This window comes from Semicossyphus pulcher, unplaced genomic scaffold (genome assembly GCF_022749685.1).
Source record: "Semicossyphus pulcher isolate SPU_LCO1_2020_fin unplaced genomic scaffold, fSemPul1.0.p SCAF_1, whole genome shotgun sequence".
In the NCBI taxonomy this organism is placed as follows: Eukaryota; Metazoa; Chordata; class Actinopteri; order Labriformes; family Labridae; genus Semicossyphus; species Semicossyphus pulcher.
Genome location: NW_027211603.1, coordinates 8261811 through 8281861, shown reverse-complemented (window position 1 = coordinate 8281861; position 20051 = coordinate 8261811). Strand labels below are relative to the sequence as shown.

Below are 20051 nucleotides of genomic sequence, written 5' to 3'. Positions count from 1 at the left end.
GCCGCAAAAAACCATCGTCTTGGTTTTGAATATTTCACTGTTAAATCACGCAGCTTCAATAGAGAGCTGACACAGTCTGTGTAAAATAATGCCAAGCAGGCTGAATAACACAGCTATTCTGCAACCATAACTGTATCTATAAACACGTTTTAAACACCACATTAATAATATATGAAAAAGTTTAATAGCCGCTGTGCCCCTTAGTTAAGATCAGCCTCATTACCCATGATGCATGTGTGCTGCCTTGATACTGCGGCCTGTCTGACACTAATGGAGTTAAGCAGGGACTGAATGTGCAGTATTATGGAACGCTGTGTGAAACAGATTGCCTCGGAGGCTGTGGTGCAAAACAACAATAATACTGTTATTGACATATATTTCGTTATCATGAACGCGCAGGTTATTTATCACATTAATGAAGTTACATGGACGAGCAGTGATGCAGTTGATAACCACTTATGTATGCTTCTACTTGGCAGATAAATGTAGGCTCCTATGATTCTCCTCTCGGTCAGTTGAAATGCACTTAGATAAAGCCTGCATCTGTTTATACCAGATTTTGTTCACCACAAAGAGAATTGTGCGAGAAATCAACATTTAATAATTTGCACGTAATTTCAACATTTGTATATAACGTCTAACAGAAAATAGGGATTCAAACACCTCTGATGATGCTCACTGCATCCAGGCTAGAGGCTCTGCTGCCCCCTTGTGGATAAACACTTAACAGCCTCAGACTGATCTCTCCTGCCCACCAACACTAGAGAGAGGAATCATCCCAGCTAACCTCATGAGAAGCAAGTCAGCTGTGGTCTGGCTGTCCACATGACTGATCCCTGCCGCTTCTTCTTTTGTGTCTTGAGTCATGATCAAAAGTGTATTTAGTTTGTTAACAATGTTTGATTGAATATGGCATAGCAGCTTGAAAAGCAATATTTATTATACCATAATTATAAATTCATACTAGTCAAATATGATTTCAAAAAATATCAAATTACGTTTTTCTTACTCCCAGCTGACGTAAACTGATAATATGGGTAGAAATCCATGCATGGATTACGTATAAGGAATGTTTGTTTTTGTTGTGTGTATTATTGTCATGTCTGCATACATTAATTGAATGCCCCATTTGTATGACATACAAAACCTTCAACAATTAAAGTGACAATTTTTATTCAAGTTTGCAAAGCAGCAGAGGTACAGCAGTTTTTGTTTTGATCAAGATTGATGAGAAAGTAAATAAATATACTGATAATGCACATCTTGTGCCATCTATAGAAACTATTCAGTTATTACTGACTTTGGTCCAATTGTATAAGGCTTAATTCTATGGCATTAACAAGCCTGTTATTAAAAAATAAATACAAGGAATTTTTTTTCTTTTGTCCTGTCTCATGCTCATGTTTAAGCTCCACACCTTGTTTGGGTTATACAAAATATGGACTGTTTCCCCCCCGCATTTAAAATACATCTTTCCCTGCCCCATGTGTGATTGTTTTGGTATTCTTAGGTGTTTTTTAAAATTGTAAATATTGGTAAAAATGTTGTTTAATAACTCAATAATATCACAATCAAATAGCTACATAAGATGTCCAGCTTTAGACAATGCTTCATGTCACGTGGTGGTTTAATAGTGATAATTATTCACTGACAAACATGTGGCATCCCCTCCTCGTTGTATGTATTCAGTGTAAAACATTAATGCATTACATTAGCCATGTAAACTTAAGTTAACAAACAACCAAACTTCGACAACAAAACCCCACCCAGGTTTAAAAGGGAGGCTCCATTGGCCTGCGTGTGTGTAAATCCGTTCCCTCTTTATTCGGCTGCTGCCATTGGTCGGCGGTGACGACAATCCTGCAACGTGGTCCCGCCCACCGAGCGGATCAAGTTTGAATGAACAACAGCAGTCTGTTCTGGAGGTGCTAGTTGCATTTGCAGTAATTATTAAAAGTGTGTATCGTATCACGGGTGCGCCGATCCAGGATGGACATGAAGAAAAGAATTCATCTAGAGTTGCGGAACCGCACTCCGTCAGACGTAAGTGTGCCTCACGTCTCGCTTGGTGATGTTTTCACACTCAGCTAATGGAGAATCTTTCGTGTGATGTCTTGGCGTGGGGATACAAAGTTTCTTACAAGTTAAAAGATGATGGAGACGTCGGGTCACATTGTTGCGGACGCGTTTACAGTTGTGCAGGTGCTGCAGGTACGCTGCTTGAACTTTTGTGCGGCTCGGGGCTCACGTTTTTGATGTGCACTTTGAGAATGCAGCACAGCTTTTTATGCCAGCGGTATAAACAAGGCAAGCACTATGAGGAGCCATATTTGTAACTTTTGATCTACGAACGCAGCCCTTTCTCCTTCAGACCCATTGTAATTGTTATCTACTCGTTGTTTGATGTGCTATCTGCATGCTTTGGCCGGAAAATGCATTTATCATAAACATTTAAGCCGTGCACTTGGCGCGTTAAGGATGCGGAGACTCAAAGTCATGACATTATCAATGATGCATAAAGATCACAGCCTCGTATTATTGCCTTGCAGTTGCATCCTCCACCTACAGTTGCTCAAACCATCGAGTTGAAGTCGTTTCTTTCTGCAGGAAGTGCATTCAGAGGTTAAGCTTCAGCGCACAGATGCGAGCCTGCAGCACATGCAGCCTCCAACCGGAGCCACAGTGCGCACAGATGGCCGAAAGAAAGCAGCGTTAGCATGGACTGTTACCTGCCACCAGGCAGGGCGAAAACACGGAGACATGAAACACTAAACGCGCCCATGTCGATAATAACTGCACGACTTTCATTCGGTTGTTTCATCGAGCCTTTGTCGTTTTTGAATCGAGAATCAGCCGTAATGAAAACAAACTGTCGAGCCGCGTTGTTGCTCTAGTTTTCCAGAACTAGGACAAGCCGCCATTTTACCGAGAAACAAAGGCAATCCGAAATACACCGAATATCCCGTTCATTCGACACACATGACGAACGATTCATCATACCTTCGTATTAATAGAAGTCTACACACTCCATCAATCCAATCGGCAACAGTTTAGCACAAGCAACAATGAAACGTTTGCCTGGCAGCTATCTAATCTGCCTCAGCTGCCCCTCCTACTCACAAATGACCCTGTGCACGACTCGTAGGTCTGTTGGGCTCCGGTTTGTTTTGACTAATGTGCATCTGCGCCGCTCTTAACAATTCACACTCAGCTCTTATTGCGCTTTTACTCAGTTAACAGGGAAACTATACATATTTAAACCGCCGCGCTACGTTTGTTTTTACATAAAAAGTAGCTCAACGTGATATTTACGTAATGAAAGGAGAGTCAATGCATCGCGATACCAAGAGCATTGAAAGTGTCAAAGGGTTATTAATGTACTGTATTTTTTTTTTTTTAATATTTCCGGTCTTTAATGCTGATTGGCTGAATCACGTTCGCGAACGCGTTAAAATATCCGATAACCAGTAACCGCATATCGGGCTATTTCAGTATCAATGCGCAGAGCTAATATCAACACACGCACACGTACTGTATACTGTATAATATGATGTGACGTGGTGGGGAAAGAATACTGATCCTTTACTTCAGTTAAAGTACAAATACACACATTATGAAATACTACACTATGATAAAAGTAATACATTCAAAATTAAAGTATGTAAATCATAGGAATATATATATATATATATATATATATATATATATATATATATATATATATATATATATATATATATATATATATATATATAAGGAAAATGTAAAGAAAATAATGAAATATATGTACTTAATGTAGAAAATTGTTACCTGTGGCTGTTTTGCTTTTATATATTACATAATATTCATCATGCCTTTTAATATAAAAGTGTACTGTTGTAGCTGGTTAGGCTGTTTTTCTTTAATAACAATGATTGTTTTTATTATGGATACGTTGCTCACAATGTTCTTTTTTTTTTTCATGGATTGTTTATAAAAAAATTAACAATGCTACAATTATCCGGAGTTCAAAGTGATACCTTCACTGTTGTTTTGACCAACTGAAATTCAAGATTAAGTAAAAAATGTAAATTATTTAAATGCAGCAGCCTAACTGAATTAATTTAATTAGTCTCATATTACAACTGTTTACAGTTTTTCCTAACTGACAGAGTTGGGATATTTTCTACACCTTTCATTTAACATTTTTATGTATTTTGACATGATTTTAATTTGACTCCTCCCATTTAACATACTGACAAGATGTAATTGTTCTTCCTACAGGTCAAAGAACTTGTTCTAGACAACTGTCGCTCAAACGAAGGCAAGATCGAGGGTCTAACAGACGAATTTGAGGAGCTGGAATTTCTTAGCACAATCAATGTTGGACTGACGACGGTTGCCCACTTGCCGAAGTTAAATAAACTCAAAAAGGTTGGTGTTTTCTCTACACAAAAACAAGTACCTGTGATGTTATCGCTTAATGGTTTTAAATATTTTGATTGTTTGATCACCAGCTTGAACTCAGCGATAACAGGATCTCAGGAGGGTTGGAAGTTCTGGCAGCCAAATGCCCCAACCTCACACATCTCAACCTCAGTGGCAACAAGATTAAAGACCTTAGCACAATAGAACCATTGGTAAGTGAAACCTGGAGTCACTATCACAAAGAAGCTGGCTGTATTGTTTACTAAATATGGCGTCTCCTTTGACAGAAAGAATTGGCCACCCTGAAAAGCCTAGATCTGTTTAACTGTGAAGTGACAAACCTGAACGAATACAGAGACAACGTGTTCAAGCTACTACCACAGCTAACATACCTGGACGGGTACGACAAAGACGACAAAGAGGCACCGGATTCTGACGCTGAGGTTTACGCAGAGGGCCTGGATGATGATGAGGATGACGAAGACGGTAAGTTGGAGGCTACAGCGACAAAGTGCTTCTCGTAGCCTCATGTGGAGAGCTGCGTCTTCTCTGACTTAATATTGACGTTTGGACATCTGGTTGATAATTAACCCCGACTGGTTTCACCCTGATGTAGATGAGGAGGAGTATGATGAAGATACAGCACCCGGAGACGAGGAGGAGGAAGAAGGAGAGGAAGACGAAGAGGAGAATGAAGAAGAGGAAGAGGAGGACCTCAGTGGAGAGGTAAATTGAAGCTAATAAACAAATAAGTACGATTTTTAATCTGATTATTAAAACTTATTCAGCTTGAATTGATGACACTAACCTTGTGTGTTTTTAAAAAAGGAGGAAGAGGAGGAAGATGTGAACGACAGGGAGGTTGACGATGAGGATGATGAAGGTGAGTAAAATGATGGCTGACTAACACACTCTTACAGATACAGTATGCACTAGACACTAATCTCTACTGTAAGAAGACAAGAAATTAACATAGTTAAAGGTGTTTTTTTTGTAAACAGTGTTCAATGTTTTACTATGTGTTACTCACACAAATCACATTATGTGTATCATTGAACATATTAGCTGTGTCCCAATCCAGGGCTGCAGCCTTCGAAGGGTGTACTTGAAGGCCGATTGCGTCACAGCGGTGCATTTAGGGCTGCTTTAGATGCAGCCAACAAATGCTTCCTCCGTTTCCCGGGCCACGAAGGATCCATCGGGTGCATCCTTCGCGGCCCAACGTATCCCGAGATTCATTGCCCGTCAATTCAAAGGAGATGGCGGACTTTTACGCAGCCGATGAATGATAAACTTTTAAATGTTAAAGTTTTTGGTTTTAACTCAATCATATAGCTAGTGTTACACATGTTTAAAAACACCAAAGGGCCCTTGAAACAAATTATCTTTAAAATAATAGGTTAACATACTCAACGCCAGTTATGCTAACTAGTAAGCCTGCAGCTACCTGTTGCTAGGCAACAGGAACAGCATTTGGTGACAAGGGTAAGGGCGGGAACGGCTGGTGACACAAACAGGAAATCCTCTGTAGACCAGACCGCCTCGTTTCCGTTCGCCTTTAACGGTTGTTGCAGGCTATGAATGGCGCATCCTCCGTAGACGGCCTCCTGCAAAGGCTGCAGGCCCTGGATCGGGACAAAGCTATTGTGATTTAATTTGGAAATATTTGAATTTGAACATTGCTTAAATCAGAGTTTGAAACCAGTGACATGAGTTTTACATTACATTAAACTCATGTCAGATTTTCTCTTCCTTATCGTGCCAGCGCACTTGCATGTATGTCCTCTACTCGTGCATGATACAAACAAAACAGGGACCCACTTTAGAAAAGATTGCTCCATAGCACTACCAGTGGTCAAAAAGTCAACAAGAAACCTTCAACTGTTTTTAGACTAAGGGTTAATGATACAGTATGTCTAATGTCTCTTAGTGTGAGAGGGCCAATTGAAATTAAAGCAACAAAGTGTTTTTCACAAAATATCTGTAGTTATGCTGTAGGAGGCTCCTCCATTTCCTTTGAACATTGCATTGTGGTAAAATAGTGTCCTTGACAGTGCGAACACTACACATACTCCAACCTGTTTTGAATGAGGACAGATTTTGGACTCAGCTGATTCAGAAAGTCTTTATTGTCCATCACAAAGCAGTTTAAGTTTGTATCGTCATGTGAAAATCGCGGACAGTATAAGCCAGTGTTGCTGGCATCATTACCTGAAAGAGAAGTTGAACAGGAAACATTTACGTCTAGATTGACGTGTTTGTGACTTTTTTAACCGCGTGTCTTTATTTTGTAGAAGAAGAGCGAGGTCAGAAGAGAAAAAGGGACCTTGATGAAGAAGGGGAGGAAGATGAAGACGATTGAGACGCCTCTTGAAGCTAAGTTGTGAACTGTTTTAAACTTGTATCTCCCAGTCACTTCCCAACAACCCCATGTATTTTGCCCCCCGTTTCATATTGCAGTAGGAGTGGTTTTTGTTATTGGCCAGTCAGGTAGACGGGGTTGTTTGGAGAAATAATTTATGTATCTTTGACGCTCCCGTGTTCCAGTCTTTACGGTCCACTTTTAACTGCTTTGTGGACACCAATTTTGTAATATCAAATACTAGCAAAGATGAACCTTTTTAAGAAATGTTTTTGTTTTCTCACCGTTTGTGTAAGACCAGTTTCTGATGTATTTTAAGACCCCCCTTCAAAAGAAAAACACAAAATGAAACAAAAAAAGAGTGCATGTCTAATACATTTTAAAGTCAAATACTGGATCCATGTATGGCTGTCCTCTCCTCGTCTTAAACTTATTTTTTGCATTGTACTTTTTTTTTTTTTTTTAAATGTAAGTTATGTATTTGTAGTGTCACCAGTATGCCAATACTCTTTGCTGTCCTGGTGTGAAACTTTGTGTCTGAACATGCACAGTGTGACCCTCACAGGGCATATTTTTAAATCATAGCAAAAAAATGTCTGCCCTTGTCAAAGCTGCTCCTCCTCCTTAAACCCTCAGCTTTGATAGTTCGGAAATTACGTGTTCTTGTAAATAATGACCAAATCTATTTTTTTGTATTCTCTTTGATGACGGCAGACATTGAACAGACAACCGAGGTGAAACTATGAATTGTAATAAGATATTAAATATGTAATGCTGCTTTATCTAAAAAATACGCAGTGTGAAATTTCTGGAATTTGAACATAACTTTGTATGCATAATCTTTCCATAAAGAGAATTGTTCAATGTCAGAACTCATTATCGCTTTTCTCCATGTTCATTTCTGTGACACACAGGTGGCAACGTTTGAATTCGTGGTGGTAGAGTAGAGAAGTGCTTGATATAAATGGAGGTTACAACCGCAATTTATGTGCATTGAAAATTTATTGTTTCAAAGTGTTAACTCTGGAAGAAGTCAGTTATTTGGACTTTGTCTTCACTATTATACCTAACGGTCAAATTGGCCTACCTCAGTGATATTTCACTCCATGTTAAATCCACTGTCATCAGCCAAATTGTTTGCTTTTTCCCTCCCACTCACTCCAATAAATCCCTTTTATATATGCTTTGAAGTTTGTGGTCCTTGTATAACATAGTCACACGGTGAAATGTATGTAGTTTCAGTCTTCATTCATTTTCTTCACATGTAAATCCAGGATGCTTTTTTCAACAGTGCTGTCAACTTCAAACTGAACAATACTTCCAGAACTACCAAAGACCAACTTAGCATTTTTACACTGGGATTTTCCTGTTTCCAAAAAAGAATCAAGTTTAGTCTAAAGAGAGTTCCAGTCATTTTAAAACATGAAAAGCCTTTCAGTCCTGTTTCCCACCTTTCCATAAATTAACACTTAGTATGCGGTTAATTTAAGTACACAAAAGCACCTGACACAGCACAACTCCAGCTGCAACTTCACCTGTCTCTCCTCTGTAGGTCTCTGCATCTCTGCTGGATCCTTTCCCTCACTGTCTACTTTAACTTTAGCCCTTTCTTTTCCTGCAAGAAACATACACAGTAACCATTAATATGTCAGCGCTTCAAGTCTAGATTTAGAGGGTTACGTTTATTTTAACGATGAAACTTGATGTGATCAGACTTGTTACCTTTACTTACTTTTTACTTGCGCTGGCTTTTAATTCCGTTCTTGCTATTCATGAAGCGGATTCATGTCCGACTGTGATTAAAAGACACATTGCACGTTAAGCAGAATCTTTTTGGTGAAACCGACTGGTGTAATAGAGCCAATCAAATGCTAAGCCAGTCCCCTATTCTCTTGCATGTCTGACTGCATGAAATAATACTGTTAAAAGAAAGATGTAGTAGAACAGAGGAAATTAAACTGCATTTAGCCTAAGTCTATTGATGGTACATGTGAAGAAGGAGAGGCAGATGACCTGGATACTCTAGAGAAAAACACACCTACAAGTTAACACATCTCAGTAATAGTGATATACTAAGTTTAAATGTAAATGGATGGTTATTATGACAGTTTTCTGTACTGTTAGGAATAGGCAAGACGTTTTTTTTTATACCTTATCTGAACTTATGTTTTCAGGGTCAAAGACCTAACACCGTGTAAGGTAGAGTTTCACACAAATCTTGCTCCATTTCAACCCGAAACATTCAGCGAAGTCTATCAAGCGTCACAATCATTACTTGCGCAGCCACATCTTACAAAAACAATGGGATTAACAAATATACATGTTATAAGCTAAAAAGGTAAAATTTGACAAATAAATAGAAGCAAATATACATTACCCCCATCCTCAAAAATAGCCCTAAAAACCAAAAGCCAGCAAAGCTTCCCTAGAGACTTTATTGGGGAGTGAAGCAAGTCCACCTCCTCTGGATCCATGTCCCCTCTGCTGCTTTCCCAACGTTTAAATAAAGGATAGAAATACTTTGAGTGAATGAACAATCCTTGGAAAGAAAGACTGCATTTGAGTAGGTGTTTATCAGTGTTGTGAGTTCAATTTATAGCCAACAATTTGTGGGTAAGAGAAGGAGTTATGGGATAAGCAGCTTTGTGGAAAAACAGGATCCATCTCTCATCTTGCAAAACCACTTCACGTCAGCCATTTTGAGAGGATGCTGCAGCTCGCTGCAATCTGTGTCTGCAGCAGGGTCTAAGGCCTTGGGGAAGAAAAGTAGGCGCCAGTGACAGTCGTTTTATCCTCCAGTTTTGCCTCAGCAAATAATGAGAACTAGATGATGGCTTGGCCATTATAGAAAGATGAGTGCAGAGGCTCCTTTGCCTGTGTATTGCCACATGAATCGTAGGGTAGGCATCGTGAGACACAGGAGGTCAGCCTGAAAATATGCAACAACTGATCATAACACTGGACAGTGTGCCAGATCAAGAATATTAAGTTATAAAAACCTAGATAATACTCAGTTGTTTTGATCCCTTTCATTGACTCAATGTTAGGGTGGCAACCCACAAGCACTGCCTTCCACCATTATTGATCATATTTATCTTTAAAATGGTATTCCAGTAATCGCACCAGTTAAGACGTGATCCAACATTTATCATATTATTGTGTGCACTATGCAGGGCTGCAGGAATTAAGTTATGATATATCAAAAAAAGATCTTTAGGAGGGCTCAGAAGCTTGTTGGAGGTCAGAATTGGGGGCAAAAGGAAGCAGCTTTGCCAGTCCAGGAGGCTTAGAGGTCAGACGTTGTTGGGGCTAACGTTTTTCAGGTTGTTGAGCTCCAGCTCCAGCTGGCGTATTCGCACATCCTTGGTGGTCAGCTCCTCCTTCAGTCGTCGCAGTTCATCCTGCTGTCGGAAGAACATCCGCAGGAGCTACATAAAAAAAGAAAAAGAAAAACTCATGCATGTAACAAATAACACACAGGAATGAAAAGATGATGTCCAGAGAGGAAAGATGCACAATAAACAGGGATAAAAAACTATTTTGTTGTCAAGTTGTCAACAATCAGTCCAGCTAAAACACTCTTTGTTTATTGTATTTGGATCCCCATAAACAGTAAAAGCTCCAATTTGTGGATTCATCGTGTTGGACAAAACTTTGGTACTGGTCTTTAGTTTACTGCATAATTAGTTAAAATGCTGTGACTCCTAAAAGCCTTGGTAACTATCTGCTAGAACTAGTAAAATTAGGTTTTTAGATCTTCACATACCTCATTCTCTGTCCTGGGTGGTACGTTCTCCAGCAGGTCAATCCCATTTACAACCACACTCTTCTTTTCCTTCACAGGGGCCTTGAACACTAGCTGGTTTGGCCGTTGGTAACCCTCCTTTAGGGACATCAAGACTGGGTCTGTATTTGACAAAGGAGCAGATACACTGAACTGAGTGACTGAAAACCAATAAAAAGCACAAAGAAGCTCAAGCCCTTCACTTTGGTGTGTCTGACTACTGCACTGCTTTTTAGCATGTGTACATACATATGTCCAAGTCTTTTGGCCTGCAAAGTAGGATTCTCATTCTCATCTCATTAAATGTTTCAGTGGGTGACGAAAGTTTGGTGACCAGCAACAAAACCAAGCTACAATTGGAGCAGACAAATCTGTTGAATGTGATCTGCGGTGGGTATCACTTAAACTGCACGCCTGAGGCGTGCTGACTCAACTCAGAAGACTTGGCCTTGGTCTTCAGGTGGGCACCCTCTGCCCTCCGTCTTTCACTGATGGGACGAAGAAACCTCCAGAGGAAATTATCAGAGGAACAGCCTCACCCCCATGATGCCTTCTGCTCGCTTTGGCTCCCAAGACCCACTGACTGCCTATTAAGGAGCTCCTGAGAGGTAACTCACTGCTTCCTAAAAGGCCATTCCCCAAGCTTCCATCTCCCGGAGCATCTATTGTGGCCTCTGCGGACTACCGCAAACGGACAGACCTTCGTTTTCCAGTATCAGCGTATCTCTTCAAGCCTCCTCCTCTGCATCCTCCCAGGGCACTTTAAGCTTGATGATGTAAATGAGATGGAGTCAAGCCAGCCAAAGTACAAGGTCTGGTTAGAGGTTTGTTGATCTCAATTAAGTGCCCTGGCGAGGTCCGGTAGCTGGACCTTTTCTGGCAGGCATGGCTTGACTCTCACCTTCCCAAACAAATGCTTAAGGACAGCAGAATAGAGGGGATGGAAGAGTGTCGAGGCTTGACCACTTACTTTCCAACACTGCTGTAAGACATAGTAGCACTTGCTTGTTCTGCCAGTTGTAGCAGCCTTGTGAGAAACTGGTCTTCCATCACATTGCTGGTTTAGGGCAGAGGGAGCATGTGGGGTATTCTTTGTACCACTGGCTTTTTGGAAACTGGCTTTTTGGGAGTGAGGCTCAATCTGAAAGTTTCCATTTCCCACAGCTCTTCCCAGAAGTCCTTTTTTTCTCTTGCTGCCCCACCATCTCATCCATTGCCCTTGCCTTGCCTGAGCCACCAAGTCATAGGCCATCCTTCTATTGCTGAATTTGTCCCACCAGGTCCTGTAGATTGAGTGCTGCCTTTTCGTAGCTGGTTCTCTTCTGATTGTGTTATGTTCTACCAGTAATAAGGATGGGAGCAGCTAGGCCTACAAGCAAGTCATATGACTCTGTTAGCATACATCACTAGTCTCACTTTGGTGCACTTGTACTCCTCTGGGAGACTGGAGATGGGTGGTTCTTATACTCCTTTGCTGTAAAGTCGTCCACTGCTAAAGCACGTGGGAAGACCATGTCACTTCCTTGCGAATGAGCTAATCTGACTCTCCAGCTCGTCCTCCTTTGAGACTGAGGCTTTATGTATTGTTAGTGGCCACATAAGACATGGAAGGAGCAAAAACAGCATGCACCAGAGCTAGAACATGCATAGTCTTGTTGTTGTTCTTCCTTATTGAACAGTTGTATTTGCTTGTCCTTGAAGGATGAAGTGGTTGATGTGTTTATCAGATGGTTTCTTTCAAGGAACCCTGACTGCCTGTGAGCCACCAGACTAATATAATGCCCTCAACGTTGGTGGCATGTCAAGTGGGAAGGCAATCCCTTCATGGTGCTTTTTGTCTGCGCAGGTACCTTACGCTCTGACTATGCAATAAAATTCCTCCTGCCCCCTGGACTTTTGGGGACAATGCAGTCTTCCTCTTCTCTACTGCTCAGAAACACCCATGTCAGGAGTTGGAGATTAATTTCCCCATCATCTCAGACCTCTTTATTCTGTTGCTTCTGAGAACCACCAAGAGTCAGCACTGACCTCCTCCCACAGCACCCTATTCGAGGATGTTGGCTTCTTGGTAGATGGCTTTGGCCCCTGGAGCTTCTTCTCCACTGTAGTACACAAATGGGCTGTGTTCAGGTTGCCTTACTGTGCCTTTCCACCATTTGGAGAGGGTTGATTCAGAAGGTTTCTTCTTCTTAGTAGTTTCTTACACTTTTTAAGATTTTTGCTAAATTTGATGATGCTGTATTTTATAGATGAAATGAAATGCATATCATAGCTCGGTTCATGTTGTAAAAAGTAAATTTCTGGGGTACAAGGTCTCTCACTTTGCGAAGAGTACGCGTCCAGAAGTCCTTGTTGCAGCAAGGATTTCCTGCTCTGATCCCCACTCTCTCTTCCCCAATATGTCCAGTCTGCCTTTAACTGTCCTAATATATAAAGGCCTAAAATGCCTAAAAATAAACTTTATTTAATAAAACAGGATATATTTGCGTGAGTTTACATAACAAGCCATTGTGTCTGAGGAGTTTTTTTTTTACCTCTATTGATGCCGCTTAGCCATTCACTGGCAGACAGTGCGGGCTCTGTTCCTGGTGTCATCGGGTAGATGTCCTCCTGGTATGTGTCCGACTGTAAACAGGGACACACATACATTCTTATTTCATTGATAAGCTTGGCACAGTGAGAAAAATAACAGTCATATTATGTTGTTTTGATTTCTATGTTGTGAAGCATAAAATGTAACCTCTCTGCATGGATTTAAAAAAGTTGCAGTGTAAGAGTATCAATACTTTTGATTACTTCCTCTCCACTCACCCTTCTTGGTACGATCATCGAAATGGGTTCAATGAAACCCTTCAGGGTGACTAGTTTGTAGAAGCGGAACACCTCACAAGCTCCCACATCCAGCCCGTGCTTTGGCATCACACCTGCAGACAAGAATAGGCGTGTGATGGGAAACAACCATTTTGACAAAATCAAAACTGTGACCAGAATTAAAGGCCAATTGAAGTCATCACCACTTGAGAAAAATGACAACCTTTTGCAATGTGACACTGCACTGGACAATTTATTGCAGCTCCTAAAACTACTGTGACAATTTAAATGTATTTTTCATAATTTTAGATATGCAAAACCACTTTTAGAGCACTATTGAGGCCAAGCCCAAAGCCACTGTGATCCTACCCCACTTCATCCCATCAAGACTGCTAATGAAGTGGTTAGGATCTGGCTGTTCTGCCCCCAGCAGGAGAGATCGTATAACACTAATCAACAAATGACTTACCTAGACCTTTCTGTGGGGCCGGGGACCGAAACTCCATTAGGTATTGTAAGTACGGCTTCTCTGTGGTAATCTCAAAGTAGCGGATGTTGCCATCCCCCTGTGAAAGCAACAGAATGTGGCCTATTACAGTGAGTGTTTCAACCAAGTCACATTTTTTACATGCTTTAAGTACAGCCCTATTTTATTTGCTGCTCTGCTACAATCGCCTGAAAAACAGTGCTGTCTTTCCTCATGTTTCAATTTAACCACAGACTTCATATCGCCAAGGTTAGTATCAAATTAAGGGAGGACACTGAGGATTACTAAGTAAATATATATTTCCTCCATGTCATCAGTTCAAAACACATATAAGAACCCAAAACCAAATAACACTTGTGAAAATTGTTGCTTAAACATGAAGGTGCAACATGTGGCAAATGTGCGATTTTGCACCTTTAAAATGGGGACAGATATTTGACAGATTTTAAAGTGTTAAATATTTACACTGTATAATGTGAATGACATCCTGCTTAATGTTTCCATTTACAGGCAACATTAACGCTACTTTGCTGTAGCATTTCAGTCAACTGAACATGATCTGGTATCATACATAGATGGAAACAGTTTCTGTATAAACAACTCATGTAGCACGGCCAGTGAATAACAGCGATTATGACGCAAAAAACATAGTACATTACAAGATGTAAATTTGACACTAGCACATCAACTGATTTTATGTCGTCTTTCCTATCACTTTTTTTAAATGAATGTTAATTGGCCACATTTATAAGTGTTCAAGTGTCCACTGCTCCACCAAATTAAAATCTGCTGAAAGATTGTAGGCCAACCACTCGAGAAACTTTATGAATCAGCCTTCAATAAAAACATGTTCAGACTGGCAGAAAGCATCGTGTCTAAACCCAACCACGCTCTGAACAGCCAATATGAACTATTACCATCAAACTGGAGATACAGGGTCCCAGGTTTTAATAAGGTTAGGCTGAAACACTCTTTTGTTCATCAGTCCATTCTGGAATGAAATATAAATCCCCTTCTGTTATGAAATGTCAAATGTATGTTTTTTGTAACCTGTCCTTAAGTTTTATGTTGCAAGAAAAAAGGGGTCATTGCATGGGTGAAAAAACTCAAATCAAATAGTGTAAAATCCATTTGTCCTTCAAAAAACGTGGTATTGTGATCCCACTCCCACTCAACTGATTAGGGTAACTAAACAAAGGTGTGCAACACTGGTGACATGTGCCCTGATGAAGACCACGTCCAAGTATTTTTTGCCATGTGAAATAAAGACTTTAATTCTACAGAAGTCCTACAGAGTGCCTTGGATTGTTTTTTGAAGGACAGTCGCATTTTACACTTTTTCTATCCATCCATTATCTTCCGCTTATCTGGGGCTGAGACGCGTTGGCAGCAGGCTCAGCCAGGTGACCAAGACATCCCTCTCCCCAGTAACGTTTTCCAGTTTCTGAGGCGTTCCCAGGCCAGATGGGATATGTAATCCCTCCAGCGGGCTCTGGGTCTGCCCGGGGGTCTCCTCCCAGTTGGACGTGCCCGGAAAACCTCCAAAGGGAGGTGCCCAGGAGGCATCCTAACCAGATACCAGAACCACCTCAACTGGCTCCCCCCCGGATCTCCGAGCTCCTTATCCTATCTTTAAGGCTGAGCTCAGACACCCTCAGAAGGAAGCTAATTTCAGCCGCTTGTATCCGCGATCTCATTCTGTCGGTCACTACCCAAAACTTGTGACCATAGGTGAGGGTTGGAACGTAGATCGACTGTTAACTCGAAAGCTTTGCCTTCAGGCTCAGCTCCCTCTTCACGACGAAGGTCCGGTACAATGCCTGCATTAATGCTGATGCTGCACCGATCCGCCTGTCAATCTCATGATCCATTTTACCCTCACACGTGAACAAGACCCCAAGATACTTACACTTTTTGATTGAGTTTATTCACCCATTCAATGACCCCTTCGCAAGATGAATTAGAATTGTCTAAGATATATAGATAGATGGAGGAAAATTTAAGCATCCAGTAGAGAAATGACATTGTGAATAAAGTATTTGTTCATGTAATGTATGTCTTATTGTGGCGACCTGTGGAGGTTCAGCACTGACCTTTCCTGCCAGGTACAACATGTGTGTGTCAGCATCATAGAAGGGAAACAACAGTCCTGAGAGGCCGTCTATGTCCTCCTCCACAATTGGCATGGCCAAATCCTCCTGGGAAGAGAAACACACACAGACGTGTAAACACACACACTGGCTCCTCCCACTCTGGCATTACAGGCATGAGCCATATGGAGGTGTTGTCTGACCTGATCCCAGAGAGCGATCTGCCGGGTGTTCCAGCGAGAAACCCCTGTGGTGAGCAGTCGCTTCATGTTGCCCAGGAACACCACTCGGTTTACACGGTGGTTCTTACAACAGGCATGCTGGTGGAGCAGAACACAAAGAGAGAGCAAGGTTTCAATGGGACACGCACCTGCTAGGAAAACAGTCTGTAATACAGTTTAATACCAGTAATTATTCTTGTGACATTTAAATTGGGACAATACAGAGAAAACATGTGACATCTTATATTTAGATACATTTCAAATAGAGGGTAGGAATAAGTCATTTTCAATTGCATGAAGTAACATTTTAATCATTACAGAAAACCTGAAAGCTTCACATCCCGGCATGAATACAATCACATTTAATTTACTTTTTCAGATAATATACCAACAGCCTTCTGTTGTCCTCTGTTGGAAGTATATCTGTATGTTAGGTACAGAACATTTCCATGATTTGTCCCTTTTCCCCTCCTCCTGCTGCCGGGTCTTGATCACCTCCACTTGGTGCAGCAGGGGTACAGCACATGGGTCTAATCAGAAACTATTTCATGGTCATCAGACAGCTAGACCACCAAGGTCAAACATGAAGTGATTGAGAAGTGGTGTGGACCAGCGGCGGCATTTTTTGGTTTTATTTAACAGCAGCGAAAATCTTTGAAATTATTATGTAAACTGTATTTTTAAAAGATGCATTAAGCACGATGCAGTGGTTCAAGGCCTGCTGAAGAATCAGACAGATAATTTGTCCTGAGTGATGAACAATATCTGAGTGTGACGTGTCTCATTCCAAAACCATGAGCCCTCATATGCTGTAATAACAGCTTCTGCTCTCCTGCTTTCAGACTTTCCACAAGATTTGGAAGATGGCATTCATGAGGTAGGGTGTCAGGCTGGGCGATAAGGTCTGGCTCACTGTCGAGATCCAGTTGTGTAATGGGATTGAGGTCGAGGCTCTGTGCAAGCCAGTTAAGTTTTCCAGACTGGGAAGATGATTTCACTCACTTTGTCTGCGTCATGTTGAAATAGGACAGTACCTCTGTCAAAAAGCGGAAAGGATGCTGTTTCTAAAAAAATAGCTGTATGCTGTTGCAATAAGATTTTTATTATTTGATTACAAACAAATGGAGTGTTCATACACTTTTGGCCATTTAAAAGACAAGTCAGGCACCAATATATGCACACTAGAAACTCTTGTTGCAAAATAGATGTTCAGTTAAGGTGAAACCTCATTATTGCTATTATTCAATTTCCTCAGTAGCCTCAGTCAGAGGAACTTATAACGTATATTTTCTATATAAACTGTTCCCTGGGTGTTTATTCTCAGACACCTCCCTCTCACCTGTAGGACTGCCCCGGAGCGCGGCTCGATGACACGCAGCTTCTTGTCTTTGCAGCTGGTGGCCAGCAGGCTGCCGTCTGTGTTGAAGGACATGCTGAGGATGACGTCTGTGTGGCAGTCGATCATTTTCACGGGCTCTCCGATCTCCAGGTTCCAGATCAGGATCTGACACATTGTTTTGGGTGGAAAACAAAACAGTAAGTACGCCAACCACAATGTGCTCAAGGTGTCAACTTCAAATGTAGGATTTGTCTGAGAGAGCCAAACATATTGAATTAACAAAAGATAAAGAATGTTTAAGAAGCTTGAACCAGATAACAGTTGACACTTAAATAATTATTAAACAACAGAACTGTTTGATAGATTTTACTGCACATTAACTTGTTAATTTGTACAACAAAGTAACTCCTATAATAAAAATAGCTCCTGAAGTTAGCTAAGTAACATTACTTTACATTGCCTGACAGTATTTGAGTATCTAAGAGGGACATTTTCCCATAAGATTCAAGATGTTTATTGTCACTCCGGTTATACAAAAGTAGCACAAAAGTGTGAAAGAATAATATTAAATATAAGAGACATAAAATAGAATAAAAAAAATAAGGAAGCAGTAATGAAACAATACAAAAAAATAGAAATAAGGATATTTGGAAAATATGTACATCTCTCTTGGTATATACAGTACATCATAAGGCAAAGTATGCACATGTAAGGCAGAGGAGAAATATACATTCCAGAGTGAGTATTGCACAAAGGGGTTGAATTGCACTTGTTTGTGTTTATGAAGTTTCATTTATTTAAAAGTCTGAAGGCCTCCATGTAATGTCTGTTATATCACTGATGCTCAAAGTGCTGTCACAATAAACTGTGTTGTCTTGAGCGGGTTGTGTTTGGGGTTCCTGATGAGGTACCTTGTAGTCGTAGCCAGCGCTGAACAGGATGCCGCTGCTGGTGGGGTGCCACTCGATCAGACCCACCCGTCTGCTGTGGCCGTACAGCTCCAGCACTGCCTCTGTCATGCTGCGCCTCAGACCACCTTCGGGGATCTCCCATACTCGCACCTGTCACGTTCACACACACAGACACGAGAAATACAAATGAATAAACAGTGCGTCATCATGAAGCACACACACACCTACAGGCGTTTTCATACAGCAGGTTATCAGTATCGTGTTTTTGTCACTTCTTATTCTTCATCACTCTTTAATATGAGCTCCAAAACAATCAGCGTGACTCAGGCAGAGTTCCCTCTGATCAAAAATAGCACACGGTATCAATGCAGCCCATTGCATTAGGATTAATCTGGATTACAGCTATGGCTCGAGGCTCTGTGTATGACCAGAGGGGATTATCCTGCAACAAGTGAAAGTACTTCACAGCGCTACCATGGCTTTACTATGATCAGAAGAGTCATATAACAGGTGCATACACTGGAAAAAAAGGCCAGCAGGGTCTTACAGTACAATATGCCATGTGACATCCCAGATTAAGAGTAATAGTGATTGAGATTTCATATTGCATCAAATGTCAGTTATGTAGGCAGTCGCAGAGCACCAACCATTGCTCAAAGGCATTTCCACATCTGTCTTTAGCCTTTAGCTCACAACAAGAACCGAAGCAGCTGCCACATAAAGCCCTGTGTACTGTAAAACTCTGTGAATCAACCTTCAAGCCATAATGACCCGATGACCTCTACGCCTTCATGGCCGTCGGCTCCCAGCATCAGCGTCCAACAAACTGAAACAATTTCACAAATACAGAATGTTTCTCACATCGTCAGCGTCACTGAGTCACACCGTTACCGTTATAACCATAACCCCAAACATCTCTCAGTTGTTAACAGTTACTTCAAAATGCAGCTGCCAGATTATTAACTAGAACCAACCGTCGGACGCATATCTCCCCTGTTCTTGCATCCCTCCTTCCTGTAAAATTCAGAATAAACAACACGGTCCTGTTAATGACATATAAAGCCCTGCATGACCTCGCCCCCAGTTACATTTAAGACCTACTCGTTCCATATTCTACTTCTCGTCCACGCTGATCATCTAATCCCAGCCTGCTATCAATCCCACATTCAAATACCAAAACAAAAGGTGTTTGCGCATTTGCTGTTTTAGCCCCGACTCTCTGGGATCATCCTCCACAATCAATCTGATCTGCTGAATCTTCGGACAGTTTCAAGAAGTCGCTAAAAACTCATCTGTATAGACAAGCCTTCTTGTAGCTCTCCATCCCTGTCTTGTGTTTAAGTTTGTTCTTTTTGTTTATATGTTATTTATTCCTGTGTTTGTGAAGCACTTTGTAACCTGGTGTTTTAAAAAGTGCTCTATAAATAAAGCTTTACTTACTTACTCATATTCTATAATCTGTAATAAAATATGATTCACTTACCGAGGTGTCCTCAGAGCAGGAGGCTATGATGTTTTCAAAGAAGGGATTCCACTTGATGTCCAGGACATTGCCTTGGTGCCCGCACACTTTGGGGTAATGAGAGTCCAGGCGGCCCGACTGAAACAGAGCGACAGAAGGACATTATGTCACGTTTTT

General features: G+C 41.1%; 2 protein-coding genes across 4 annotated transcripts in view; one reads left to right on the top strand and one right to left on the bottom strand.

Moving 5' to 3' along the window:
- Nucleotides 1-1880: 1880 nt before the first annotated feature.
- anp32a (acidic (leucine-rich) nuclear phosphoprotein 32 family, member A) lies at nt 1881-7273 on the top strand. The gene is made up of 7 exons (XM_069660991.1): nt 1881-2043; nt 4264-4413; nt 4497-4619; nt 4695-4893; nt 5024-5133; nt 5236-5290; nt 6702-7273. The coding sequence occupies exons 1-7, from the start codon at nt 1990-1992 to the stop codon at nt 6767-6769; spliced, it is 759 nt and encodes a 252-aa protein (XP_069517092.1). The 5' UTR covers nt 1881-1989; the 3' UTR covers nt 6770-7273.
- Nucleotides 6519-20051, bottom strand: part of coro2ba (coronin, actin binding protein, 2Ba) — a 53665-nt gene continuing 40132 nt past the window's right edge. For 2 of the 3 annotated variants that reach the window (XM_069658722.1, XM_069659795.1), the window contains exons 3-12: nt 19896-20012; nt 18413-18562; nt 17502-17666; nt 16145-16261; nt 15945-16049; nt 13834-13930; nt 13365-13477; nt 13088-13178; nt 10536-10675; nt 6519-10197 (exon numbers count right to left, since the gene is read on the bottom strand). In XM_069658722.1, coding sequence (XP_069514823.1) covers nt 10063-10197; nt 10536-10675; nt 13088-13178; nt 13365-13477; nt 13834-13930; nt 15945-16049; nt 16145-16261; nt 17502-17666; nt 18413-18562; nt 19896-20012 — 1230 coding nt within the window. In that variant the 3' untranslated portion in view covers nt 6519-10062. The remainder of the gene's footprint in view (nt 10198-10535; nt 10676-13087; nt 13179-13364; nt 13478-13833; nt 13931-15944; nt 16050-16144; nt 16262-17501; nt 17667-18412; nt 18563-19895; nt 20013-20051) is intronic. The other variant, XR_011307923.1, reaches the window with a different exon arrangement.